At 31.5% G+C, this 23,043-nt stretch overlaps 1 protein-coding gene across 1 annotated transcript in view; it reads left to right on the top strand.

Moving 5' to 3' along the window:
- Nucleotides 1-2,868: 2,868 nt before the first annotated feature.
- The window catches only part of LOC118199258 (chloride channel protein C-like), a 59,318-nt gene continuing 39,143 nt past the window's right edge, over nucleotides 2,869-23,043 (top strand). Inside the window, exons 1-6 of the mRNA XM_035371105.2 lie at nucleotides 2,869-2,967; nucleotides 5,956-6,136; nucleotides 9,986-10,125; nucleotides 11,899-12,028; nucleotides 22,348-22,428; nucleotides 22,736-22,911. Of these exons, the coding sequence (XP_035226996.1) occupies nucleotides 5,972-6,136; nucleotides 9,986-10,125; nucleotides 11,899-12,028; nucleotides 22,348-22,428; nucleotides 22,736-22,911 (692 nt within the window). The 5' untranslated portion in view covers nucleotides 2,869-2,967; nucleotides 5,956-5,971. The remainder of the gene's footprint in view (nucleotides 2,968-5,955; nucleotides 6,137-9,985; nucleotides 10,126-11,898; nucleotides 12,029-22,347; nucleotides 22,429-22,735; nucleotides 22,912-23,043) is intronic.

Consider the following 23,043-nt stretch of genomic DNA (forward strand, 5'->3'; position numbering starts at 1 on the left):
TATATGGTCATTTGGTCTTTGACAGTAGTAACTGCATTAACTCATTTGCATCAATGGAAAGAAACATTATATCTATTTCAATGATCCATCCATTGCCACCTGTTTCTCTATAGTCTACATAAGACTCCTTATACTTATAAGTTTTTGTGCTTTTGCTCTTTCTATGTACACAGTCATTTGTTTTCATTTAAGGAAAAATCAGAGATTAGCATAAACTCTGTATCAAAATTCCAAAATCAGAAAGAAGAAAGAGGCACATGATATCTTTAAAGCAAGCCACATTACACTCTATGCGTGCAGAAAGCTAAATCTGAGATTTTGCCGAAAACAATGAAAACTGCACTATGCTGTCCATCACTAGGCTAAAATATTAAAATTCCATATAGGGGGGATCATAATGTGCAATCACGCTGGTGAAAATGCCCGGAGAAGTTGCTACGTAAATGCATTTTCATGACCTGGTGTGTTGCTTCACCATTATATTCTCATGGCTTATAATTGAAGTACTATAAATTGTCAAAGTCTTCGCTACATAATGTAGAGTTTTATGAAATTAAATCAAACATATGTTGTACACTTCTAAATTTAAAAAAAGAAATTAAAATACATTCATAATTGGGGGACATCAAAATCAAAGCATATCGATATGGCAACCAAACCAACTGAAATATAAATGGAACCTTAGTTTTAAAAATGTTATGGCACTTCTTTAGTTATGGCACTTCTTTAGTTTAACCTTGGTTTTAAAAATGTTATGGCACTTCTTTAGTACTGCAGCTTCCATTTTTTGAAACGTCAAGTTGACATAAGTACTATTGTCAAGTTCAAGTTTACTTTTTATGCACACTTTGTAGCTGCCATGTTTCCTCAATTGTTTTTAATACGGCATAAGAAGTATTCCAAGGTGTCAAAGATTTTCACCACATGAACACTGTAAGATTCATGATGACAGTGAAACGTGCCTCTTCAATTTTTATTCTACCACTTACTAGAGCTCTATAATTATTCTATATGTTAGGTATGAGAAGCTGTTGTTAGCTCAAGAAAATGAAATTTATGGTCTACAGTAAAATATCTGTAAGCTGCTTTGTTCCTGTCTTTCATATGCTCACTAGCAGTTTGAATAAATTATATAAGAGTTATAAAGAGGATTTATCCGAGATTCTATCTATTATGAATTCAATTGATCCAGCCATCCAATTCACTCTTGAAATTGAATCCAACAATTCCCTCCCCTTCCTTGATATTTTTATAATCCGCAATGAAACTGATTTTAACACTACTGTGTACCGTAAACCCTTTGTAGTTTGTTTACCACCCCATGCCAAGTCATTCCACCCTGTTAAGCAAAAAATGGCTTCTTTTTACTATTATGTATTCCGCGCGCTTAAAATTTGTTCCTCTGAATCTTTGCTTACCAATGAACTTAATTATTTGAGAGCAGTTGCGATTGACCGTGGATTTTCGCCCGTGATTATTGATAAAGCCGTTAAAAAATTTTCAGATTCCCATCAAAGAAGACATTCCACTGTTAGAAATAATATTAATGACCTTGTCGTGCTTCCATTTTATCCTTCTGTTAGCTATAAAATTGCACGGATTCTCCAGAAAATCAATTTTTAAGTCGGTTTCTCCCCTATTAATAAAATTCACCCTTCGATTCTAAAAGATTGCGTTTCTGTCTTGAATTCTTGGGGAATTTATAGTATATCGTGTCAGTGTGGTTTAAGATGTATTGGCCAAACAAAAAGAGCGTTGAAGTTTCGTATTAAGGAACATGAATCTTATGTCAGAAAAGGTGAAATTAACAAGTCTTCAATAGCGTATCATAGTTGGACATTTAACCATAATTTTGACTTGGGTCTGCAAAAATTATCCAAAAGGCTTCTTCCATAGGTGAACTGGATTTTCTTGAGGCTTTTCATATTCACAAAGATTTAGCATGTTTAGTTAATGATTTTAAGTCCAATCCTGTCCTTCCAAATGCCTTTAAAATTCTACAATTTAATTCAGTTACTATTTTTGCCGATGGATGGCGTTACCTCCTCGCGTTTGGTACTACCAGAGGGTATAAAAATCCGTTCAATGGTTACTTTTCATTATTCGAAATTCAGATTTCGAGCGTGAAGGTGCAGTTGCCCCTCGCTCCCTATTTTTAACTTCGCTAATTTTCTTGTTCTTTGTGTTACATGTTTGATCAGATAGCCTGGCTCAGTAAAAGTAGGCGGCCAGTGTAACTCTGATTAAAAATCCGCTTATAACCACGTGCAGTGCTGATAAGGACCACGTGTTTCTAAGACACCTACCCCTTTATTTTTCTTCTTTCTAGGTATTTCTTTCTCCTGATGAGGAAGGACCTTTAGCTGCCCTCAAAATCGATTGAGTGTTTCAATATACTTACGCTAAATACAAGGTTGTTTTTACGATTTTGATGGATGTAAACTGTCTGTTCCCTCGTAGAAGGTAATGGTGGCCGCCTATCAGGCAGTTTTATAATAAATTGACCACCACTTCTGGCCTTAGTAGTGGCGAAAGCCAACAATGGCTAGTGCCCGTCGTTAAAAAAAAAAGAAAAAATACCTCTGCTGGACGAATACTAGGAGCCAAACGCCATGAAAAACAATCCTTTCCGAAGACTTTACGAAAAAACTACATATCTGAGGAACTTTTGTTTATATAATATAATATTTAATTTTATTTCCTTATTTCCGTTCCTTATTCCTTAGCTTTTCCTTATAATAAGTAATTTTGTTTCCTTCGCTCTTCTCAATTTTGGAAAGTTATATCTTGTGGCGTCGGAGAGCACTCGTATTTTCACGAAGGTAGTTTATCAGGATAGAAACAACTCGAATTGGCTAGGGGGGCGTGGCAATACTCTAGTTTTAAATATTTTGAAAGTACGCGATGGTGAAGTTATGTGCAAGTGTTTGCTGCGCTTTTAGCAAGAAATGATATTTTATTTCCTATGTAATTATGATCTCTTTGATAAGAACATGCCTTTGTTTTTTATGTGTATTCTTACAGTAAATTTTAATTCGAATTCCGTATCATTTAACATTAAATGCAAAAGTATTGCATAATTTAATTACTCCATTATTACTTTTTAAAATCGCTTTTGATTAGATTGTAATCAATCGTGTTATCGCTTTCTTTAATTTTAATCCTTAGAAATGCTTCTCAGGTAACTGATATTTGAGCAAAATCATTCGTCCGCTGAGCCCAAATATTTATGATCTGTTTGTAAACAAATGTAAATGCAATGTATGTTTTCACTTTGGTAGCTAAGGAAGATAGTTCTGTAGTCAAACCATCGAAACTAGTCCTGGAAAATTTACAAATATAACACTGATTATTGTTGTTTTGACTTCTCCAATAAATATAAATGCATTTAAAATGATGTAAATTTAATATTATTCTCATACTAAGTACATAATGTTGAGTAAAGTAAAATAATAGCCTTCTGTTAATATTCAGTCTCTTAACACTGAAGACGTCTGTTAAGTATTCATAACTTCTTTGACTTCAGAATTTTTTTGGCATTGCCGTTAGTGTTTATGTTAAGTTTTTAAAATTTATATTGCTGTTAAATGTAAATTTATGCAGTGTTTATAGCATAATAAATTAGATTACATAACTTTTTTGTTAGTCTTTCATTCATATTTTTGTAAGATGTAAAGAAATCTTAGTTTAGCTAAGAATATGTGTTTCTGTGAATAAAATCATTATGTAAAATAGCTATGTTGCAGACTTTTCTTACCATGTCATGATTTTACTACTGTTGTGCAAGTTGTGACTTTATTTATTAACATTTTAATGAAGCTTTCTAGATCATTAAAAATATTTATTGAAGAAATTAATTAATCAAAGGTTAGTAAAAGCAGTAGTTGTAAATATTGTCAAAAATATTGTTTCATTTAATATGAGGTGTTGAATTATCTTGGTTATTGGCAAGGCAAGAAAAAAGATACTTGATTAAAAAAACTAGGTAGCAGAATATTTGCCATTCTCAAAATGCATTTAGCACTTTGAGTTAACATTAGTAAGAAAAATAACAGTTTCTTTATAATTTTTTAAATCTGAATTAAAATATGGTTTTTCATATTTTACACATATTTTCTGGATTTGAGTTAATAAACTGTGTAAAAAGTTATTTAAAATTTTAATAATATACAGCCTTGAGCATTTTTTAGTTTAGAGATTAACAAATGAGTTGTATGTAATTTTATAAGATTGAAATTAAAACTCTTATTACATATATATTTATATGTAACAAGAGTACATACATATATATGTATATATATGTGCAGCATGGGGGCACTCTAAACATGGAGTAAGCCCCCTGGGGGGCTGTGCCTCAAAATTGGGCGCAGAACTGAGCAAAGTTGTACTGTCACCTGTGTAGTGCTTGCCAATAACAGGTGCAATCTTGCACTCCTATTCACGATGATTTTCATGGGCTTGTGCTGATGTTGCTGTCAGACAAGTGAGATAAGTCACAACAATGACATATATATGTCATTGTATATGTGTGTGTATATATATACACACACACATATTATGTGGACAAAATGGCTCTAGTGTAGAATTGGGTGCCCCTTTGATTGACAATAAATTTTGTTCAATTTTGGCGATGAAATCACATTTTTGGTTACCATGATAGTTTTAACTTAGTTTTTAGCTTCCAGTGCCATCACGTTAGGGTTACCATAACTTTGTTTTAACCTTATGTGACAACATCATTTTCCTGATTTTTTTAAGTGAAAATAGATCTATGTGAGTATGAACAAAGTCGGGTCAGTGCGGAGTTTGTGCAACTCTCTGATTTTTTTTTTTAAAGTGAAAATAGATCGATGTGTACGTGAACATCGCGTTTCTGCAATTCTTTGACTTCTTATTTTGTAGTGACCATCTTGAAATTGTGCCGATCTTGCCGTCAAAAAAGGATTGCCAAAAAACAAGAGGCACCCAATTGTAAACTTTTACCGACAAATTTTTATTGCAGACCATAAAGGGACATACTAATTTTAAGTAAGCGGTAATTAATTTCTTCTCAAAATCAATAACTGTGTTTCATGATATGAAAGCTCAAGTAAGTAAGTACACAGAACTGATAATTGGCTAATGGCAACTGAGGCGGTTGTTACGAAAGCTAGTTTCTGAGAATAGCTTTTGAGTGATATCTCCTACAGTAACTGAAACTCATTAAAATCCATTTTGTGTATTGTTAAGCTTTTTCTATTTTTTATTATTAAATAATCTGTATTCTGTTAAAAAAATTAATGACAAAATGCTAAAAATGATTTTAATTTCTGAAAATTAACTGCATTTCAGGTTACCCTTCTAAGATTTTTAAATCTTGATATAGGTAGCACTTTTGTTATTGGTGGGGTATATTTTTTACATTTGGAAATTAAATTTTTAGCTTTGTTATGCAACAGACAACAGTGATAGAATAACTGCAGTTAAATTAATACAAAGTGGTTATTAAGCAAATGTGTAAAGTAGATGTTTTCGGTTGTTTCGTATCTAATGAACTTAATCATATCCTTGAATTTTCTGGAATTAGATATTTGTGTTATGCAGATGATACATTCTGAAAGAATTTTAAAATATATTGTCTTATGTGACAGTATCACTTTTTTAAACTTTTCTTTATTCTTGTGTATCCATAGCTGTTTACTGTAACATTGTTAAGATTCGTTTTCCATATGCCTTGACATGTTAACCATTAGTAGCTGTTACAATTAATTTGCATTAATTGTATGAGTGTAGTATTTGGGTGGGGATGGATTAATTTTATTTTGAAAAACAAATTCTGCTTTTTAAATTTACACAAAACAAGATGTTGACTGTTTTGATAGTTTCATGAAGCCATATTCTTCCTTAATTTTTGAAAACACAAAATTTTTTGTGCAATCTTAGTAGTAAACATTTCAAGTAAATTTTTACTTTTAGACATTTAATATTCATTATGGCTGCTGACACTGATGAAACAAGGGAGATGGATGTGAATTTTGATGCTAAAGTTATTGATGCTGGTAGCCAACGAATTTTGCAGTTTGTTGAAAACATTCCTGGTGATTCAGGTTCACCTGCTGTGGAAAATGATAGTACAAAGCATGATTTTTTTGCAAAGGCATGTTATTTTTTTTTTTTTTCTTCTTGCATTTAGAAATTAGACAAATTCTTAAATTTATTTATGTTTCCTCTTAAAATGATTTTTTTAAAAAAATTTACACTGTATATATTTATAATGTGAATATACATATATAATGATATGATAATTAAAAAACTTGGTACTGTTCTGTTATCGCGAGTGGATTAAAAATGTATGAACATATATGTATGTGTATATGTATACACACACATATACATCCATGCTTACATATGTACATGTATATATGAACACATCCATCCATCCATACATATATTTCCGGATCCTGTCCCCCCCTGATAACAGAACAGTACCAAAAACTCTACAAAAGCACAGACACACTGTATAAACAAGAATGATTATCATGAGGTAAACACTTTATCATTGATTAGTTATAGTACCTTATGAAAAATTTACAATTATTTCATTCTTGATCACTGAAAATCTTAGATGATTATTTGCTGATATAAATTAACTTGTTCTCGCCATTGTTTTCACATTGCAGGTTTTTGTAGCTAAAAAAATGTTGCTTTTGAAATTATTTGTCATCAAGAAAACATTTTATTGTAGTAAAGTGTTCAGATGTAATTAAGATCACTTAACTGCAGTTGAAAATATTTTAATAGTGATACGATTAAATGCATTTAATTGCAATATATTTAAATGGGGTACTTACATATTATCCCATCAACTTGAGAACTGTCGCCAAGCAGCTTGATGTGCCCTCTCCTTTGATGTAACCCCAAGTAATCCTTCATAAGTCTGCTTTTGTTTTATGAACAAGGATAAATTAACTATTATTGCTGTATTTTTTCATTAAAAAAATAAAATTTGTTATCTGCCATCTGCAGAACAGAAAACAGTGGATTATTTTCAAAGTTATAATGTGATACTAGTATAAAAAATATCCATTAATGGATATGATATTATCAGCTGAATGTAATCAACAAAACATTAATAGACTGGAACAATTACCTGTGGGAAATTCATATTCATAGTGCTCTAGAGGGAGCTTCTAGTAAAACTGGAAGGGCTAACAAAATAGTTGAAATAGACGAAAGCCTTTTTATAAAACACCAAAATAAAATGCATCAAGTATTGATTGTTTATTAAACAAAGAGGCATCAGTTCCTTCAGAATTATGCAGGAATTATTGGCACAACTTTTTTGGGATCTCCACCAACTTTCATGCTCATTAGGATAATGTATAAATATCTTTAAATGCAATAGTCACTTCTGCCAAACTTTTATATTCTTGATTATATTATGTTTTTGTGCTTGTTATACTTTATAAGTTGTTGTTTTAATTCATTAATTAGCATTTCTGAAACATTAAACTTAATTCAAAGCTATTTTTCCCCTTTGTACATATTATGCATTGTCACTGTTTTTGTAATTTGTCCATTGTCTATATCTGAAATAAGTATAATTTATCAGAAAGTAACACTATCTGTTCCTCTGTAAAACTTATACAGTTGGGAAAATGGAAAGTGAATGCAAATATGAGAAAGTATTTCCCATTTGGCTAACATTCTTGTAAATCTATTCTATTGCTTGCATTGACTATAAATTTGCTTTGTTTGACATAAAAGGTAGGTCATAAATACTTTACAAATATTAAAACTGAAATTTTAATTCACTTGTTTAATCCTACCATTATATTTATATTATATTCTAACATTTATGAAGTCAATTAAAAGTACAAAGCACACTTTCCAAGAGCAATTTATTCACAATACAATCTCTCTCAATACAATTCACGATACAATGACTCTTAATCACAATACACTATTACTGGTTTTATAAAAATGCTGTAATGAGGAAAATTTAAGAAGAAATAAACCTTTAGGACATCTTTGTTTGCTACAAACTGCAAGAAATGTGAATCATGTATGAAATGACATCATGCACAGCTCTTGCTTGTCAACTTAAAGGTAATCAATTGCCATGGGTACTTTGAATATTGTGTGTATGGAATCTCATACCAATACATCCTCTGTCACCTGCAGATTGCAGTTATTCTAAAGTTAAATGCATAAGACAAATGCTGATTGTTGTTTTGTAAAGGCTTTGTGGAAGTGATGAGAGAAGATGAAAATTTAATGCATGAATTACTCATGTCAGATGTGTCCTATTTATAGACAAGCTTAATCCTATTTATACACAAGTAGAACTTTTGATTTGGGACTGAAAAAAAAAAAAGGTGCTTTTGCGTTATCCACCCAGTGGTGAGAAAAGTCACTGGACAAAGCACTTTGTTACCAAAGTAGGCAACCCAAAATATAACATGTAGTTTATCTCACATGTGCCAGCACATAATGGGTACCATTTTGGAATTTTGGATGTTTAGCATAGTTTTCAGTGTGCCACCATCTTTTTAAAATGGCTATTTTTTTTTTTTTCGTGTGTTAAACTGGTGAAAAAGTAGCCATCAACAAGTGGTGACTTTACAGAAGCACTATATGGATAAAGGGAAAGTACCAAAAATAATCTACTCAGGTTACATGAACGAAATGTGCACAGCCCAAAAGTGTGTTGGGCTGCTTCATTTGAGAAATTGTTATATCTTATTTCTCTGAAGATGAGAAAGGCAAGCCTATAATAGTTGTAGCACTACATAATCATGTTGCAGAAATTTCTAAGACACTAGATTAATCTTTATTCAAAGGCTATGGTTTTAACTGATTAGAGCAATAGCACATGCCACAGATGCTTTCATATTAGTTGGCAAAAAGGTGTGTTCTGTGATGGGTGATTTGAAGAAAAATTGTCTGCCTGTTTGTTAGATCTGACTGCTGTTTTTGGGGGTTATGAGAAAGACCAGATTTATGAATGATATTTGATAAGTTTTAAGAAACTATAAGATTTAATTCCTCATTGCAGTGGAATCTTTCTCAGAGGCTTCTAAAAATTAGTTGTATTCAGTGATTCACTGGCAGTATTTAAGTAATCATTTATTCATATATATGATTGCTTAAATACTACTATTTTTAAAATATAAACTCATCCATTAATTTTCCATTGAAAGGTCATTGTGTCACTTTGCAACAGTAAATCTTTCTGCTTTGCTCAACATTATTTTTTAAACACTGGTATTTATGACAACCTTAACGAGTGACAAAATAATAATATATCATTTGTTTGTGGCGAGTCTCATAACCTTTAAATATTTTTATTAATTCAGCATTAGGCTTTAGAAAACTGACAAGTAGTCAAGTGGCTAATGCAACAAAATTTTGAAAATTTGGCCCAGGTTATTCCTGCTGATCAACTGCATGAAGTTTTTATTATTTTCTGCATGTATGAGACAAATAAGTCAGCTTCTATTAGAAAAATTTAAACAGCATACGCTGGCAGCACTTGCATGCTAGCCCTAATTGAATTACCTGAATCTTAAGCTTTACAAGCTGTCACTTCAGAACTGTAGAGAATTTTTTTTAAATATTAACAAACTTTTTTTTAATGTAATTAATGGGGGTATATTTTATTCTTAGTTTATGGTACCAGTATTTTTGGATAAACAAGCTCCTAATAAATTAGTTTTAGATTTTATATGTCATTGCTGTAGCTTATATTTAATACTAAAGTCCATCATATGACATATTTTATCTTATGTGCAAGTACTAAATATTGATAAAAATTTTCTATGAATGTTTTGCTGTTAATTCATTTTTCATATGTAACATTGTTGTACATTAAATCAAATATTACTCTTTTCATTGCATAGTATTGTAGTATAATTTATAAATTCATAACACACTTTATTTATTTATTTGCCTTTTCTATAAGTTGAACTTAGACATGTGATCCTGTTTTATTTCTTTTGATTAGGGAAGAGATTTAGAAAGTGCTTTCATAAATCATAAATACACAGAAGCTGAGAAAAAAGTCTTAGGCCATTATGAAAGTTTGGATTATTTGCCTCCTCACAGTAAGGCATATAGGGATTGGATAGCTAAGCAGCCATCAAGGTAATGTTTGTAAATAAATTTATTTTGCATTAGTAGTAATAGTGTATTATACATTTTTATTCAGACATTTTGTATTTTGATATTAATATTTATAAACACACTTTGGATTTTTCTATTATAGAATAATGGGCAGTATACTGCAGAAAGCTATATGTGCTAATGTTGCAAACTGCCTATGGAAAATTGTGATACTAAGTTTTTTGTTGTTATCTCTTATAATAGCATTCTTGTTTTCAAAGTTGGTATTATTAAAAAATTGTTTTAAAATTTGTCACTCTATTCTGTTCTTTGTTTACTGAAATAACTAACCAAAGGGTTATATTTCTTATGGCTAGAAAACTTTTACCTAAGCCAGAATGAGCTGATGCCAAAAGTATGTTTTATAGCTGGAAAATATAAAGTTTTTGCATATATCTTTCTACACATAATTGTTTAGTGCATGTTTTCCTATAATGAAAAAGATCTCGCATCCCCCGCCCGTATTTATTTTGCAAGAGAGTTTTATCATTGTAACAATCATATCCCAGTAGCTGTACTCAGTGATGCACTGTTGACATTGGTTTTAAAACATTTTTGATGACCAGAAAAAGTGTCTAAATTATAAAACTATTTCCAATCAATAGTAGTTTATAATACAGTGAAATACAGCAAGCCAAATTTGCCTTGAGCTACCTTGCCGTGACAATTTTGATACAAACATTTGTTTATAACCAAACCAAACCTACCAAAGTTTTAATGCATATGCAGTACTTGTATGGAAAACATGATTTTAATTATTTTATTATCCAATAAAACTGTACTTGGTACTCTACAGTTAAAATTTTTCATTGCTGCATTATCTTTTAATCCTTTGACAGATTAAGCAATTCGTTCTTCTCAAATATAAGTGATGTCTGTCAGTCGTAAATTTGTAATGGATGCTGTGTTTGTTTGCACCTACTACAGTGCGTAACGGGAATGTAAGCTGAGCTCATTGATGAAAGTTTGAGTTAGGCTTTAAAATGTTAGAATTCTTTATTTTTACTTGTCAAAGAAAATATACTTTTAATCTACATTGTAGCATACAGTATACTCTATTTATCTCTCATGATATCTTACTCTGTGAATTTTATAAATTAAACCTTATTGTATATATGTGTGTTATATGAATATGATAATTTATGTGCAGTGTTCTATGTTATCCATGAATTCATGTAGCCTCAGTAGGTCCCAGATTATATTTGCCATTATAATACAGGCACCTATCTATTGCATATATGTTTTAGAAGAATGTGATAGTGTATTTTTTACTAGTAGTATTATTGGTAAGTTATAGATTGGGGGTGGTGAAAGTGTATAAAAAATTTATCGAGAAAAGAACAATTTATTGGTATTTGTAAACCATGTTTATTTAATAGTTTAATAGTCTATTTTGTATGTGTTTTAAATGAGAAATATCATTTACCATTATGAACTTCTTTTTTTGCATTTGTTCTTCAGGATTATATTTTTTAGCCTGAAATTACTCATATTACAAGCTTACAAATATTAGTTTTTCTTAAAATCATTTTAGGTGTTCATATCACTGCAAGAAAGAGTAAAAACTGAGATGGAAAGATGAAATTAAATGTTATCAAACATTATATGTAGTGTGTTTTCAGCATACTAAATAACCTTGATTTTACACTTTTTGCTTATTTTGTCTCTTTACATTAACCTGATGTGTAACCTAGTTTGGAGTTTAAAAACTTCTAAATTGCATTTGGGTTTAGTAAATATTTACTATCTTTTCAGGTTAGATTGGGATTACTGGGTGATGATGGGTCTTATTGGATTTCTTGTTGGTACTCTTGGATTTTTACTCCATCAGTTCATTGATATATTTGCAGAAATAAAATGGGAAAGAGCTAGAAAATTTATAGAGGTATAATATTGCTTTATGTAATGTATTGACTATTTTTATGTCTCCTGTTATGTACAAATTTCTTACATGTGTATGTGTGCTTTATCATAGTTTATAATTGTGTAAATATATGTATGTGCTGATGTTGATACTAAGCAATTTGTGGCATTTTACATTAGTATTAGTCCCTTCATTGCAGGTCTGAAATGTGTTTATATGCTTAGCATTTTGATGAGATAATTTTATATAGCTTTAAGAAATGTAGTTCTTCACTGTTTTGCTGCATTTCGTGTCATTTGAGAAAGCTCTCCCATTCTTAATTAGTTTGTTGGCTACAGAAAACATTAAAAATGATGCAATTAAAATGCATTTCAACAACTTTTTGCTACAAATAAGCTTGACGTTATTTTATAATTACAATATTCAGTGCTTGGATTAAGTTTCAAAGTAAAATTTCGAGATAGTACACCAGATGCATCAGCCCAGACACTTCAAGCACACCAGATGCTTACAGTATGCTGCATAGTTATAGTGAAATAGATTTCTTCTTGTACTTTATAGCAACTTTACATCTCACTTAATTAATTTTAAGTCTCAAAATGTTTGGAAGTCATCTGTGTATTATATCCGTACTGGTTTATTAACTGGCAAAGTTTCAGCTAATAATGACTGTCATCTGTGTATTCTTATCACAGTATTAGTTGATTGGCAAATCTCAACCCTTCCAGGCTGATCACATTTTGTATTGAAGAACAGTTTTGCTTTCTTAGAATCTGATACATTTATCTGATTGCAGTATAAAGATCCATATCCAGTATATATGCCTATTCATATCATCAGCCTTATAGATATTATATATACAGAATTTCTACATCAACTCAAATATATTCTTTGATGTCCAGTAGTCTGTTACTTGTTCAGTTATTAACTGACATCATAGGTTGTCTAATACTTTTTAAACAGAAAGATTATTTATGAAAAATTGTAGCGCATATTGCATAGTAGTCTGCGAGGGATGACTTTATGATTTGAACATAACTTTTTTATAAAATGAAAGCAATAATATTTTATATTCTGGTATGCAATACTTGACAAGAGACAGGTAGAACTCTGCAAGATGTGAACATTAGTAGAATTGAAAATTCTACAGTTATTAGGCAAAATGCTTTTAGTAATGCATTTCCTGCACTGAGCATGGTTTTTAATCCTTAATTTTTTTATTCTAAGTTATTATTATCATAAGAAAGATGAGCTGTGGTTTCTATTTTAAATGGCAGTAGCGCATATTTTTTGTGGAGTGTATAAGTATTTGCTTTGTGAAAATGAAAACTTAAATTTTCATTTTTTTATTCTACATAGACATACCATTAATGTTAGCTTACTATCTTGAAAGTTTATCATTTTTCTAAGTGCTGAAAGATTAATAAAGCTGATCCAGTGACTATCATTTCAAATTACTGGATGATTTAAATAAGCAAAGAAATTTTTTCATTTTTAGCCCAAATTTATTGTCCTGTCTATTGGAAATTCTAAAGATATGCTGTTTTGAAATATATTTAGTCCAAAGGGACATTAGCTAAAGTGCTGTTAAACTTATATTTGTGTATAAATGGAAAAAACTCCTCTGTGGATATAGTATAAAATCTAAAAGCTTACAGACTTTTTTATTGGGATTTGTTTTATGAGATCTGATTGTTCTGATATATTCTTTTAGCATAGTGACCTGATTAACACTTAAATTGATTGTGTATACTAGTGAATACTGGCCATAAAAACTAGACGTGAATGCCACTAGAGGATTTGAGACAAACTTTTTTTAAAAAAATTGACCATAAGTATTAGAAGTAATTTCCACTAGTGGATTTAAGACAAACTAGTAAAAAAAATAGGAACAGGTGTTGTTATTGTCCACATATTATGCACCGAATGTTACTTTTACTTATTTTTGCAATGTATCATAGCTTAAGACAAACTAAGCAACATCTTTTGCATATAACTTCAGATTTTCTCTCATCTTGTCTCATGGAAGCTTTCCTCAATATTTTCTGAAATGTAGACGATCACAAAAAATACGTTTAGCCTTTTCATGCATGGATGAAATAAGAGCTGAAGCAGAAGGGATATTATATTTTGAAGTATCAATTCCCTTTTTAAACTTAGTTTGAATTCTGAAATGTAATCAAGCCAAATTTATCATTTCCCCAATATTAACTTAGTTTGAATTCTGAAACATAATCAAGCCAAATTTATCATTTCCCCATTATTAACTTCCTGATTTAAAATTGTATGAGCTCCTTAAGGAATCCTTGACCACTTTCAGCAACCTCATTGCTACCATGAGGAAGGTTGGACACTCAGTATCTTTCCCAAGCTCTCAAAGCATCTTCAGGAAGACGAGACTCGACAGGAAGAGACAAGAAATCTACAAACTTTATACCTTCCTAATGTATCTAAAGCTTTTAAATTGATTCAGGTTGATCATATAAAGTAATTAAAAGTATATATTTCCTACCACTTATGGCATTTTTCGTTACCATTGTGAGTAATTCATGGGCATACACTTATACTAGCAATTCTCTGCCAAATCTTTTTTTCAAATACTCAATCACTTTGGGGTCATTCTGAGCCACGGGTTTGGGGCTCTCTGTTAAACTAGCAGCTTGAGACCCAGAAATAATTGCCTGAATCAAACACTGGAATCTATCTTCAGCCGGTATGTCTTCATCCTCATGAATTCTGGAAAACTGACTTCAGTATCCCAAAAAGGATTTCATATCTCCATTAAATCTCTGAATTTTCAATTTTGACAATGGTGACTTTTGATTACATAGTGACTGAATTGATCTATCATCAGAAATTATTTCAACATGTTCAGCCTTTAACTTAAAAGAAAAGCATTATTCTCTGTAATTTTCAGCTTAGCTGAAATCCTTAACTTGATCTTTTTTTTATCTTTTTTTTAATGATCTTTTTTTTAATGTTTAAATTCAAATCTGACCTTGCTTATTTTGTAGTTATACGAATTTCTGTTGTGGACGGGAATTAATATATTGTAACTCCTTAAGAGAAGGAACACAGAAACATATTATAGTCATGAACTAAATATTTTGTTTTGTATTAAAACACTTTTAATAACTTAGAATGCTTAGACATTTTTTATTATCAGAAGTTATAAAATATTTTCTCTATATTAAAACATGCCTCATTGTTATAGATACATACAAAATAAAAGCCAATTCTAAAACCAATAACAATGAATATTGGTATGCAACACACAGACACTTGCATCTCAGTTTTATTTGGAAATATCAGGTACTAAATATTAGCAGTGACTTTATTTTTCTTTCACATATACTATTAATCATCTATTTTAAAACCTGCTTGTTTTCAAAACAGTTATTAAATATGTTTTTGGCCTAAAAATATTGAAAATGTTCTGAAAATGAGTTTGCATAAGTATTTAGACATTTTGAATAAACAATTTATATTTAATAAAAACATGCAAATAATGAGACATTCAGTAAATAGACATCTGAATGGACATCCTTTAACTAAAATTACATTTTTCATGCACTTTGGCATGGAATCAATTAATTTTCTTCATGTAAGAATTCTTTTAATAGGGCTTTAGAATAAATATCATGTTTCCTGATTCTTTTCTTCAACTCGTTTCATATATTCTCCATAGATTTACCTCTGCATATATTTTGGAAAAGTTTGGACAGCTTTAGGACAGTTGTATATAACCACAAGCAAGAATTTAGGGATATATTTTTAGGATGGTTATCCTGATAGAAATTGAATGTATTTTGCACTTCAAGTTTCAGGTTTCGATTAAGAATATCAATATATTTATACTAATCCATATTATTTTTTATAAACTTTAAATTTCTTATTCCAAAGGAAGCAAAACATTCCAAAACCATTATGCCTCTATCCCCATGCATAACATTAGGCAACAGGCTTTTCAAATTCAGTTCTTAATTTGAACATTGCCTTATATTAATTCATCTATCAGACTCAAATATATAAAATTTTCACTTTTCTGCATATGTAATATTGCTTCAGTATGATAAAGCTTTTGCTTACTGTAGATTTTGCAAATGCAATACATTTTCCTTCCTTCCTTGTAGACAAAAAGTATCCTTGCTGATCTCCCATTATATTCATGTGCCCTAAATGATTCTTCTAAAAGCTTAAGGGTTAACATTTTATTGCAAACCCTTCTGAATTTGCTTGATGTTTTGCAGTTCTAAATTTTGAATCTTGTTTGATTTTTCAAAGACTAAATCTGCGATCCTTTGGTGTTAGCTTGGAATGTGGTCCAGGCTTCAGTGTACTTTAAGCAGTTCCATGCAATTTCCCTAATTTTAGTAGATCAAACATAGTTAAACGCTTTGCATCAACGATTGTTTCAATATTTCAAATGCTTTTTAAATAGATGAACTTTTAAATTTCTAAAAGAACTGGTTAATTTTTGCAGCATCTTTCTATGTTCACTTCAGATGTGGAAGTGTTGACACATTTTGCTAAACAAGTGAATATTTCCAAATGCAAACAATAGTTCTTGTGATCTATTTTCTTTTAAAACAAGAAATTATAACAAGAAATATTTCAACAAAAATTTGGTTTGTTTGAATTATTATGCGAGTTACTGATAATCGCTTTTTGAATAAATTATTATTTCAAGGAATATTTTGATAATATTTAATTTACCACAAACAAAGTTTAAAACAGAGGAAAATATGTTTAAAAATTTGTGAAATCTGTGTTGCAATATTTAGTACAAGATCTATTCAAATAAATTAAAAAAATACAAGTGTGAGCCACTGAATATTGCATTTTTTTATGGAATTTTCTGCAAAGTAAAAAGCATTAAAAAGTGATGTCTTGGAGTTTCATAGATACAATGAGATAATGATATCAATTATGAACCCACATTCTATCTTAGTTTTTAAAATTGTTGGCTCTGCTTTTTGTTTAGATTGCATATATCATTTACTCTAAAAAATTTTCATTCTAAAAATATATTATAGAATAAATGCATCGAACACACGCAAAGATACCCATCCATTTTTAAACATAAAATTTTGTTTATGCTTTTAGAATTACTATGCTTTATCAAATCAATTTTATGTTCCCTCAATTCACATTAGCCGAACTTGCAATAAGCTTTTATATTGTTGGTTTTCATTTCTTATAGCTAATTTTCAAACATGAGCATTTTAAGCCAAGCATTTTGAAAGGGGATGCTAATTTTTTTTCATGTTTCTCATAATTTCCATTTTAGTTACAAAACATATAGTCTGACTTGACAACAGGCAAATTCGACTTTTGATTGGTTGAAAACTATTATATTCTTGGGTGAATCTAAATTCAACCTCATGGGCCAGAATGAATTGAGTATTAAACAAAGTAACCAATGAAGCACATGAAAATGCCAGCTACTAATGCTGGTACTGGATGAATATGCACTCATGAGCTATGGTCATAGAATTGCCAATTATCTGCTTTTATATAAACCTAAATAAAATTATTTAAATAAATAATAAAACTTGTTAATTAAATAAAATTTAAACTGAAGTTAATTTGCAATAAATAAAATTTAATTGCAAATTAATTTCAGTAATTATATTAACATGTATGAATTTTAAGACAATTTATTTTAATTAATTAATTAATTTTTTGTTGTTTAACTTCTGAATTAGTATGTATGAATTTTGTGATGTATATAAAAAAAAAAAAAAAAAGAAAATGTTAAGTCACAAAACATAGTACAAGGAAATGATGGAGTAGCAGAAAATTCACAAATGGCATGATCATAAAATGTAGCACAGGTTTGTTTGAAGTAGCAAATTTTTCAAAAATTGCATGATCTGGCAGCATTGCAGTTTCAATGGAATACTATAGCTACCTCATGAGTTTATGTATGGAATACTTTCAATAAGCACTGATCTATGAATTTTGTCTGTTGGCAAAACACATGAAAGTTCCACTTGTGCATAATGTGTTCAATTTTGTAGTTAACCGAAGCAAAGAATGGAATAGCTACAAAAATTTTTATGATCATTAAGAATAGAAAGATGTTTTCTCATGTTGTTTAAAAAGCGTCTTATTTTATGTCTATTACGTTGACAATACATTTGCTTTAACTGATGGCTTTGAAGAAGATTTCAGCACTACTATTTGATTAACCGCTTGCCTGATTATCCCCAGTTATCTCGGGTTCGTATATATTGCAGTTAATTATTATCCTGACAAAACTCGGGCGAAGCAGAATTTGTTAGTACGATTTCTTTTATCACGTTTTTATTCGGTCTGGAGGAAATGAAAGGAAATATTTAGCTTTGATTGGCAAGTTGCCAAATTTTGTTGGTTGCACGATTCTTTTGGAGGAACTGGTCACGTGTTTCCCTATTGTATTGTATACGTTGGCTTGTGGATTAGTAATGTATAAAGGACACATGCATTGAAAAAAAATAAAATGATGGCGATGATGCAAGATAGTGAAAGCGATTTTTCAGATAATAATTGTGAAGAGGCGGGGGAAAAAAATCAAATCCAACGAGACAGTGTACTCTTTGCTCCCGTGAAAGAGATTCCAGTGGTAAGCCACTAAGAAAAGAGACCAGATACCAGTGTAGAATGTCGGGCATCACTCTGTGCTGTCCCTTGTTTCAAAAACTATCATACAAAGATTAATATTTAACTTTTTTCCGTTTGCCCGAGATAACTCGGGATAGTAAACTAATATTAAAAATAAATGCTTTTACACCTTCAAAAAATTAAAAATTCAACTTAAAACCTACATATTTTAATTTGTTTCGTTTTGTTGAATTTAGTAATAAAATAAAAAAAAGTGATGATTTTTTGCAATTTTTTTCAAAAAAAATTGTAAGGGAAGCAGTTAAAACCTATCTGTTTAGGCTTCCCACTGATGCTAAATCTTGTCATTCTGCTAAATGAAAGTTAGCTAATTTTATTCTTTCATTTCCTATTATATGCAATCCATGAATGTTTGGCCAAGTCAGCTCATGGTCAGAAGTTGAACTACAGGGTGATTATAATTAAAGTTGTGATTTAAAAACGCTGTAACTTAAAAACTACTTATCATAATGACTTGATATTTTAATAGAATAATCCTGAGGCAATGGAATTTCGTTTGGGGAAGGAACGAAATAGTTTCTAAAATATGCCAATAGATGGCGCTGTCAGGGTTCACATTGCAGTTGGTATGCAAATACTAAGACATACCATGTGCAATGCAGGCATGGCTAAGATACAAATTCAGAGCACTGATGACACACATAACATTTTGCTTGAGTGCTTCATCATGACTCTGATGATGAAGGATAGTGCTCTTCTGGTGAAGCTTTTCTATGAGAATAGTGACTGTGTGGTAACAGCTATCAGGAAGTTCTGGATGTTAAAAGGCATAAAATCCAGCCACACACAATAATCACATATGAACTGCAGAAAATGATAGACAAATTCGAAGAGACCGAGTCATTTGACATGAAATGAGGTAAAGGACGAAAACCAGTTTTAGCGGCCTTAGTAGAAAATGTGGCTACTACATTACAAGAACAAATAGTGATGCAGAAATCAGCAGTGCACGGGGAACTGGTAGAATGTTGAATATGCCTCATGGGCCACAGTTGCTACCTGGTGACCTGGAAACATGTGAATTGTTTGCACTACAGTTTCTTGCCCGGATGGAAGTGGATAATGAACAACCTTAGAACATTCTGTGATCTGACGAAACTCATTTGCATTTGCAAGGTTCTCTAAATGTCCAAAATTGCAGGATATGGGTGACTGAGAATCCATTCCCACTGCAGCCATTACCTCTTTACTCTGAAAAGGTCACTGTATGGTGCGGAATACCGTCAGTGTTTGTCGTCGGTTCATTCTTCTTCAAGGAGATCACACCTGCGGGCCCTGTTACCTGCGCCATTACTGGCAAGCGTTATGAAACACTTTTGAGTTATGAAATGTAACCATGTCCTTCTGGCACTTCAGCAACGTCAATGTGTGGACCACACAATACTCATGCAAAAGGGAGCTCCTCTGCACATTGCTACTTGTGTGAAGCAGCTCCTGATCACTCATTTTGGAGATGATATAATCATAAGCTAGCATTTTCAAATGGTGTGGCCGCCTAGCTCTCCAGACTTAAACCCGTGGGACTTTTAGCTTTGGGGATGCCTGAAGAATGTTGTTTAAATGGGCGGATTGTGAATCTGGTGGATCTGAAGGCAAGCATCATGCACCATATTCATAGCATCAGCACAGAGATCCTCCGATCTGTTGTGGAGCATGCAGTTTTGTGCTTCCAGTTAGCAACGGAACAAGGAGGAGAGCATATCGAACAACTTATGCGTTAATCATCCATAAGGTGTTTGTTTTGTGAAGCTTCTCTTCTCACTATCACTGTTTTCTCTGTAAATACATATTCTTGTCTTTTCGCTAATAAAATTGTTGTAAACCCTTAGTCTATTGTTTCCTTTCGGCTACTCATCCACAACAGCAATGTGGACACCAACAGTGCCATCTATCAAAAACTTTCGGAACTATTTTTTTTCCTTCACCAAACAAAATTCCATTATTTAGGGATTGTTCTGGTAAAATATCAAGTCATTCTGATCTGTAATTTTAAAGTTAGAGAGTTTTCAAATCGCAACTTTAATTATAAATCACCCTGTATTTAGGAGTGATTGTAACTGACAAAAGTTTTCTTGGCCCATATTATTAACCAAATGGTTAAAAAAATTTCAGCTTGTAACAACAAAAAATTTTCCATTCTGTGTGATCATATAAATTGAGCAGTTATTCCACTCTTTTCTTCAGTTAGTTACTGAATTGCATGAATTTTACATAGGTACATTACAGAGGAGGGGCTTCCACACCTGGCAGCTGCAAGGTCACCTTACATAGTTTATTAGTGTGCCCCAACCTCTAGTGGCCATCCGAGAGGGCATCACTCCCCTCCGCCAACCCAGGGGGCTTTACATGTCAGACATCGTCCATCCCTAAGTGCTGACCAAAGGCTGCCACCACCGAAACAACCAATGATATCTAACCATGTATCGTCCCCACATCCAAGGGGCAGCAAGACAATATCACTATGGTCCCTGCCAAGCCTTAACCTACCACCGAATGAATGCTGGCTCTAGTCCTGTGAAGACTGATTATTTGCCCCAGGGTTAAAGGCTGTCTAGACATTTTTCTGGCCAGTTTACTGGATAGAACTCAGGGTCTCCTCCCATAAAATGTTGGTTTCCAGAAATACCAACCCAGTCGAACACCAGATATGGTGTCTGACCAGGTGATTAGCTCAGGCGAATCTGGTTACCAGCAGGGATGAGGTGGTCTGTGTCAGACTGGAGAGGAGAGGCTGTAAGGTAGAGTGTCACTATCCTGGCAGCTGCACCCACTCTCAGAAGGTCCAGATCAAACCCAGGTCTCCTCCCATAAAATTGGGTGGTTCCTGAAATCCAATCCTTTCCAACTTCAAGGAAGTACAACTACCCCCTGCCATTTACATAGGTACAATTATTATGTCCTGAATAAAATTCATAGTTTGTCTCTTATATACCCTCTTCTAGGTGTGAACTCTTCAGATATCTAGTGTTCCTTGCCATTGTAAGCATTGCAAAGGTAAGCCATTGCAAAAGTAAGCTATTAAATTCCACATGCATGAAGAGCATGAAACTTCTCCTAACAAAAAGTTCAGTCATTTTGCATAATTTTTTATATGGAAAATTACTTTCCCAATTCTCTGTTCGTAAAATTATTCAAACCACTTCAGTTGATGAAGTAGATTTCTTGAAGTTCTGTCAAAATCATAAACTTTTGTTTAGTTAATCATCCATATTCTAACTTCTTAACCATTAGCCTTGAAACACTTGATTCTTCAATTGTTTCTGATTCACCCTTTTTGGAGTAAGTAACATTAGATGTTTCCATGCTAAGAACTCCTTAAATGAATCATCTGTATTCACACATATGTTTCTCATTATTACATATTTGTTCATTCACGTTTGTTTCTCGTTTTTGGACTCGCAACTTAAGAAGTTACCGTCTGACTGCCAAAATTGTAGTATTATATATAATATATGTATTCTAGTAGTGGTAATTTTTGTACTTTTTCTGTCTAACTATAAAAATTACGAATATAATATTGAGATATATAATACTTTTTATCATTTTTGAAATATCAGAAAGTATTTGTTACAAAAATAACATATTTTCAGCCAAGCTTTTGAAATTTATTATGGCAATAAATGATAAAAATAGTTAAGATTTCAGTTGTATAATATTTTTATCTTTTGCCTTAGAATGAAAACATTTTCTTTGCATGGCTATGGGTTTTAGCAATCAGCACATTGTTTGTTCTTATAAGCTCTTCATCAGTTGTTGTAAGTAAAATTTTTATATTGAAAATTTTTAAAATGCTTTTCTGTACATATTTTCACCAACCATTAATAATTGAGAATAATTTTGGAATATTTTAATGTCATGGTCTAATTTCTTCCCTGATGTTAGACAACAATTCTGCTGTAGTATGGTTTTGCTTAAAATGTAGAGTTTTAAATGCAAAAATAGTGCTATATATTTTAATTTCTGTCAGTTTTAAAGTATTCATGAGGTTATAAATGTTCTTTCAGAGTGAAATATTTATTTTCTTTATGATCAGGTAGTAGGTGCAATATGTATTCATTTCAGATTTTACGTCCAAGTGCTGGTGGATCTGGTTTGCCTGAAATCATTGCTTACTTGAATGGTACAATTGTGCGGCATATATTTAATGTGAAAACACTGGGAGTTAAGTTTTTATCATGTGTATTTGCAGTAGCAAGTGGAATGCCTGTTGGTCCTGAAGGTCCAATGGTTCATCTTGGGTAAAATATTCTGATGCTAAATTTTAAACATTAAGCAACTGTGTTTTGACCCTCTAACTGTGAAGCTTTTCAGATTAATATAGCTTAAAAATTCATCTGTTTGTAATTTATATGTATTTCAGAATTAAAACA

The sequence above is a fragment of the Stegodyphus dumicola genome, chromosome X2, assembly GCF_044657685.1.
Source record: "Stegodyphus dumicola isolate Sdum_Otavi_A_Nest chromosome X2, ASM4465768v1".
In the NCBI taxonomy this organism is placed as follows: domain Eukaryota; kingdom Metazoa; phylum Arthropoda; class Arachnida; order Araneae; family Eresidae; genus Stegodyphus; species Stegodyphus dumicola.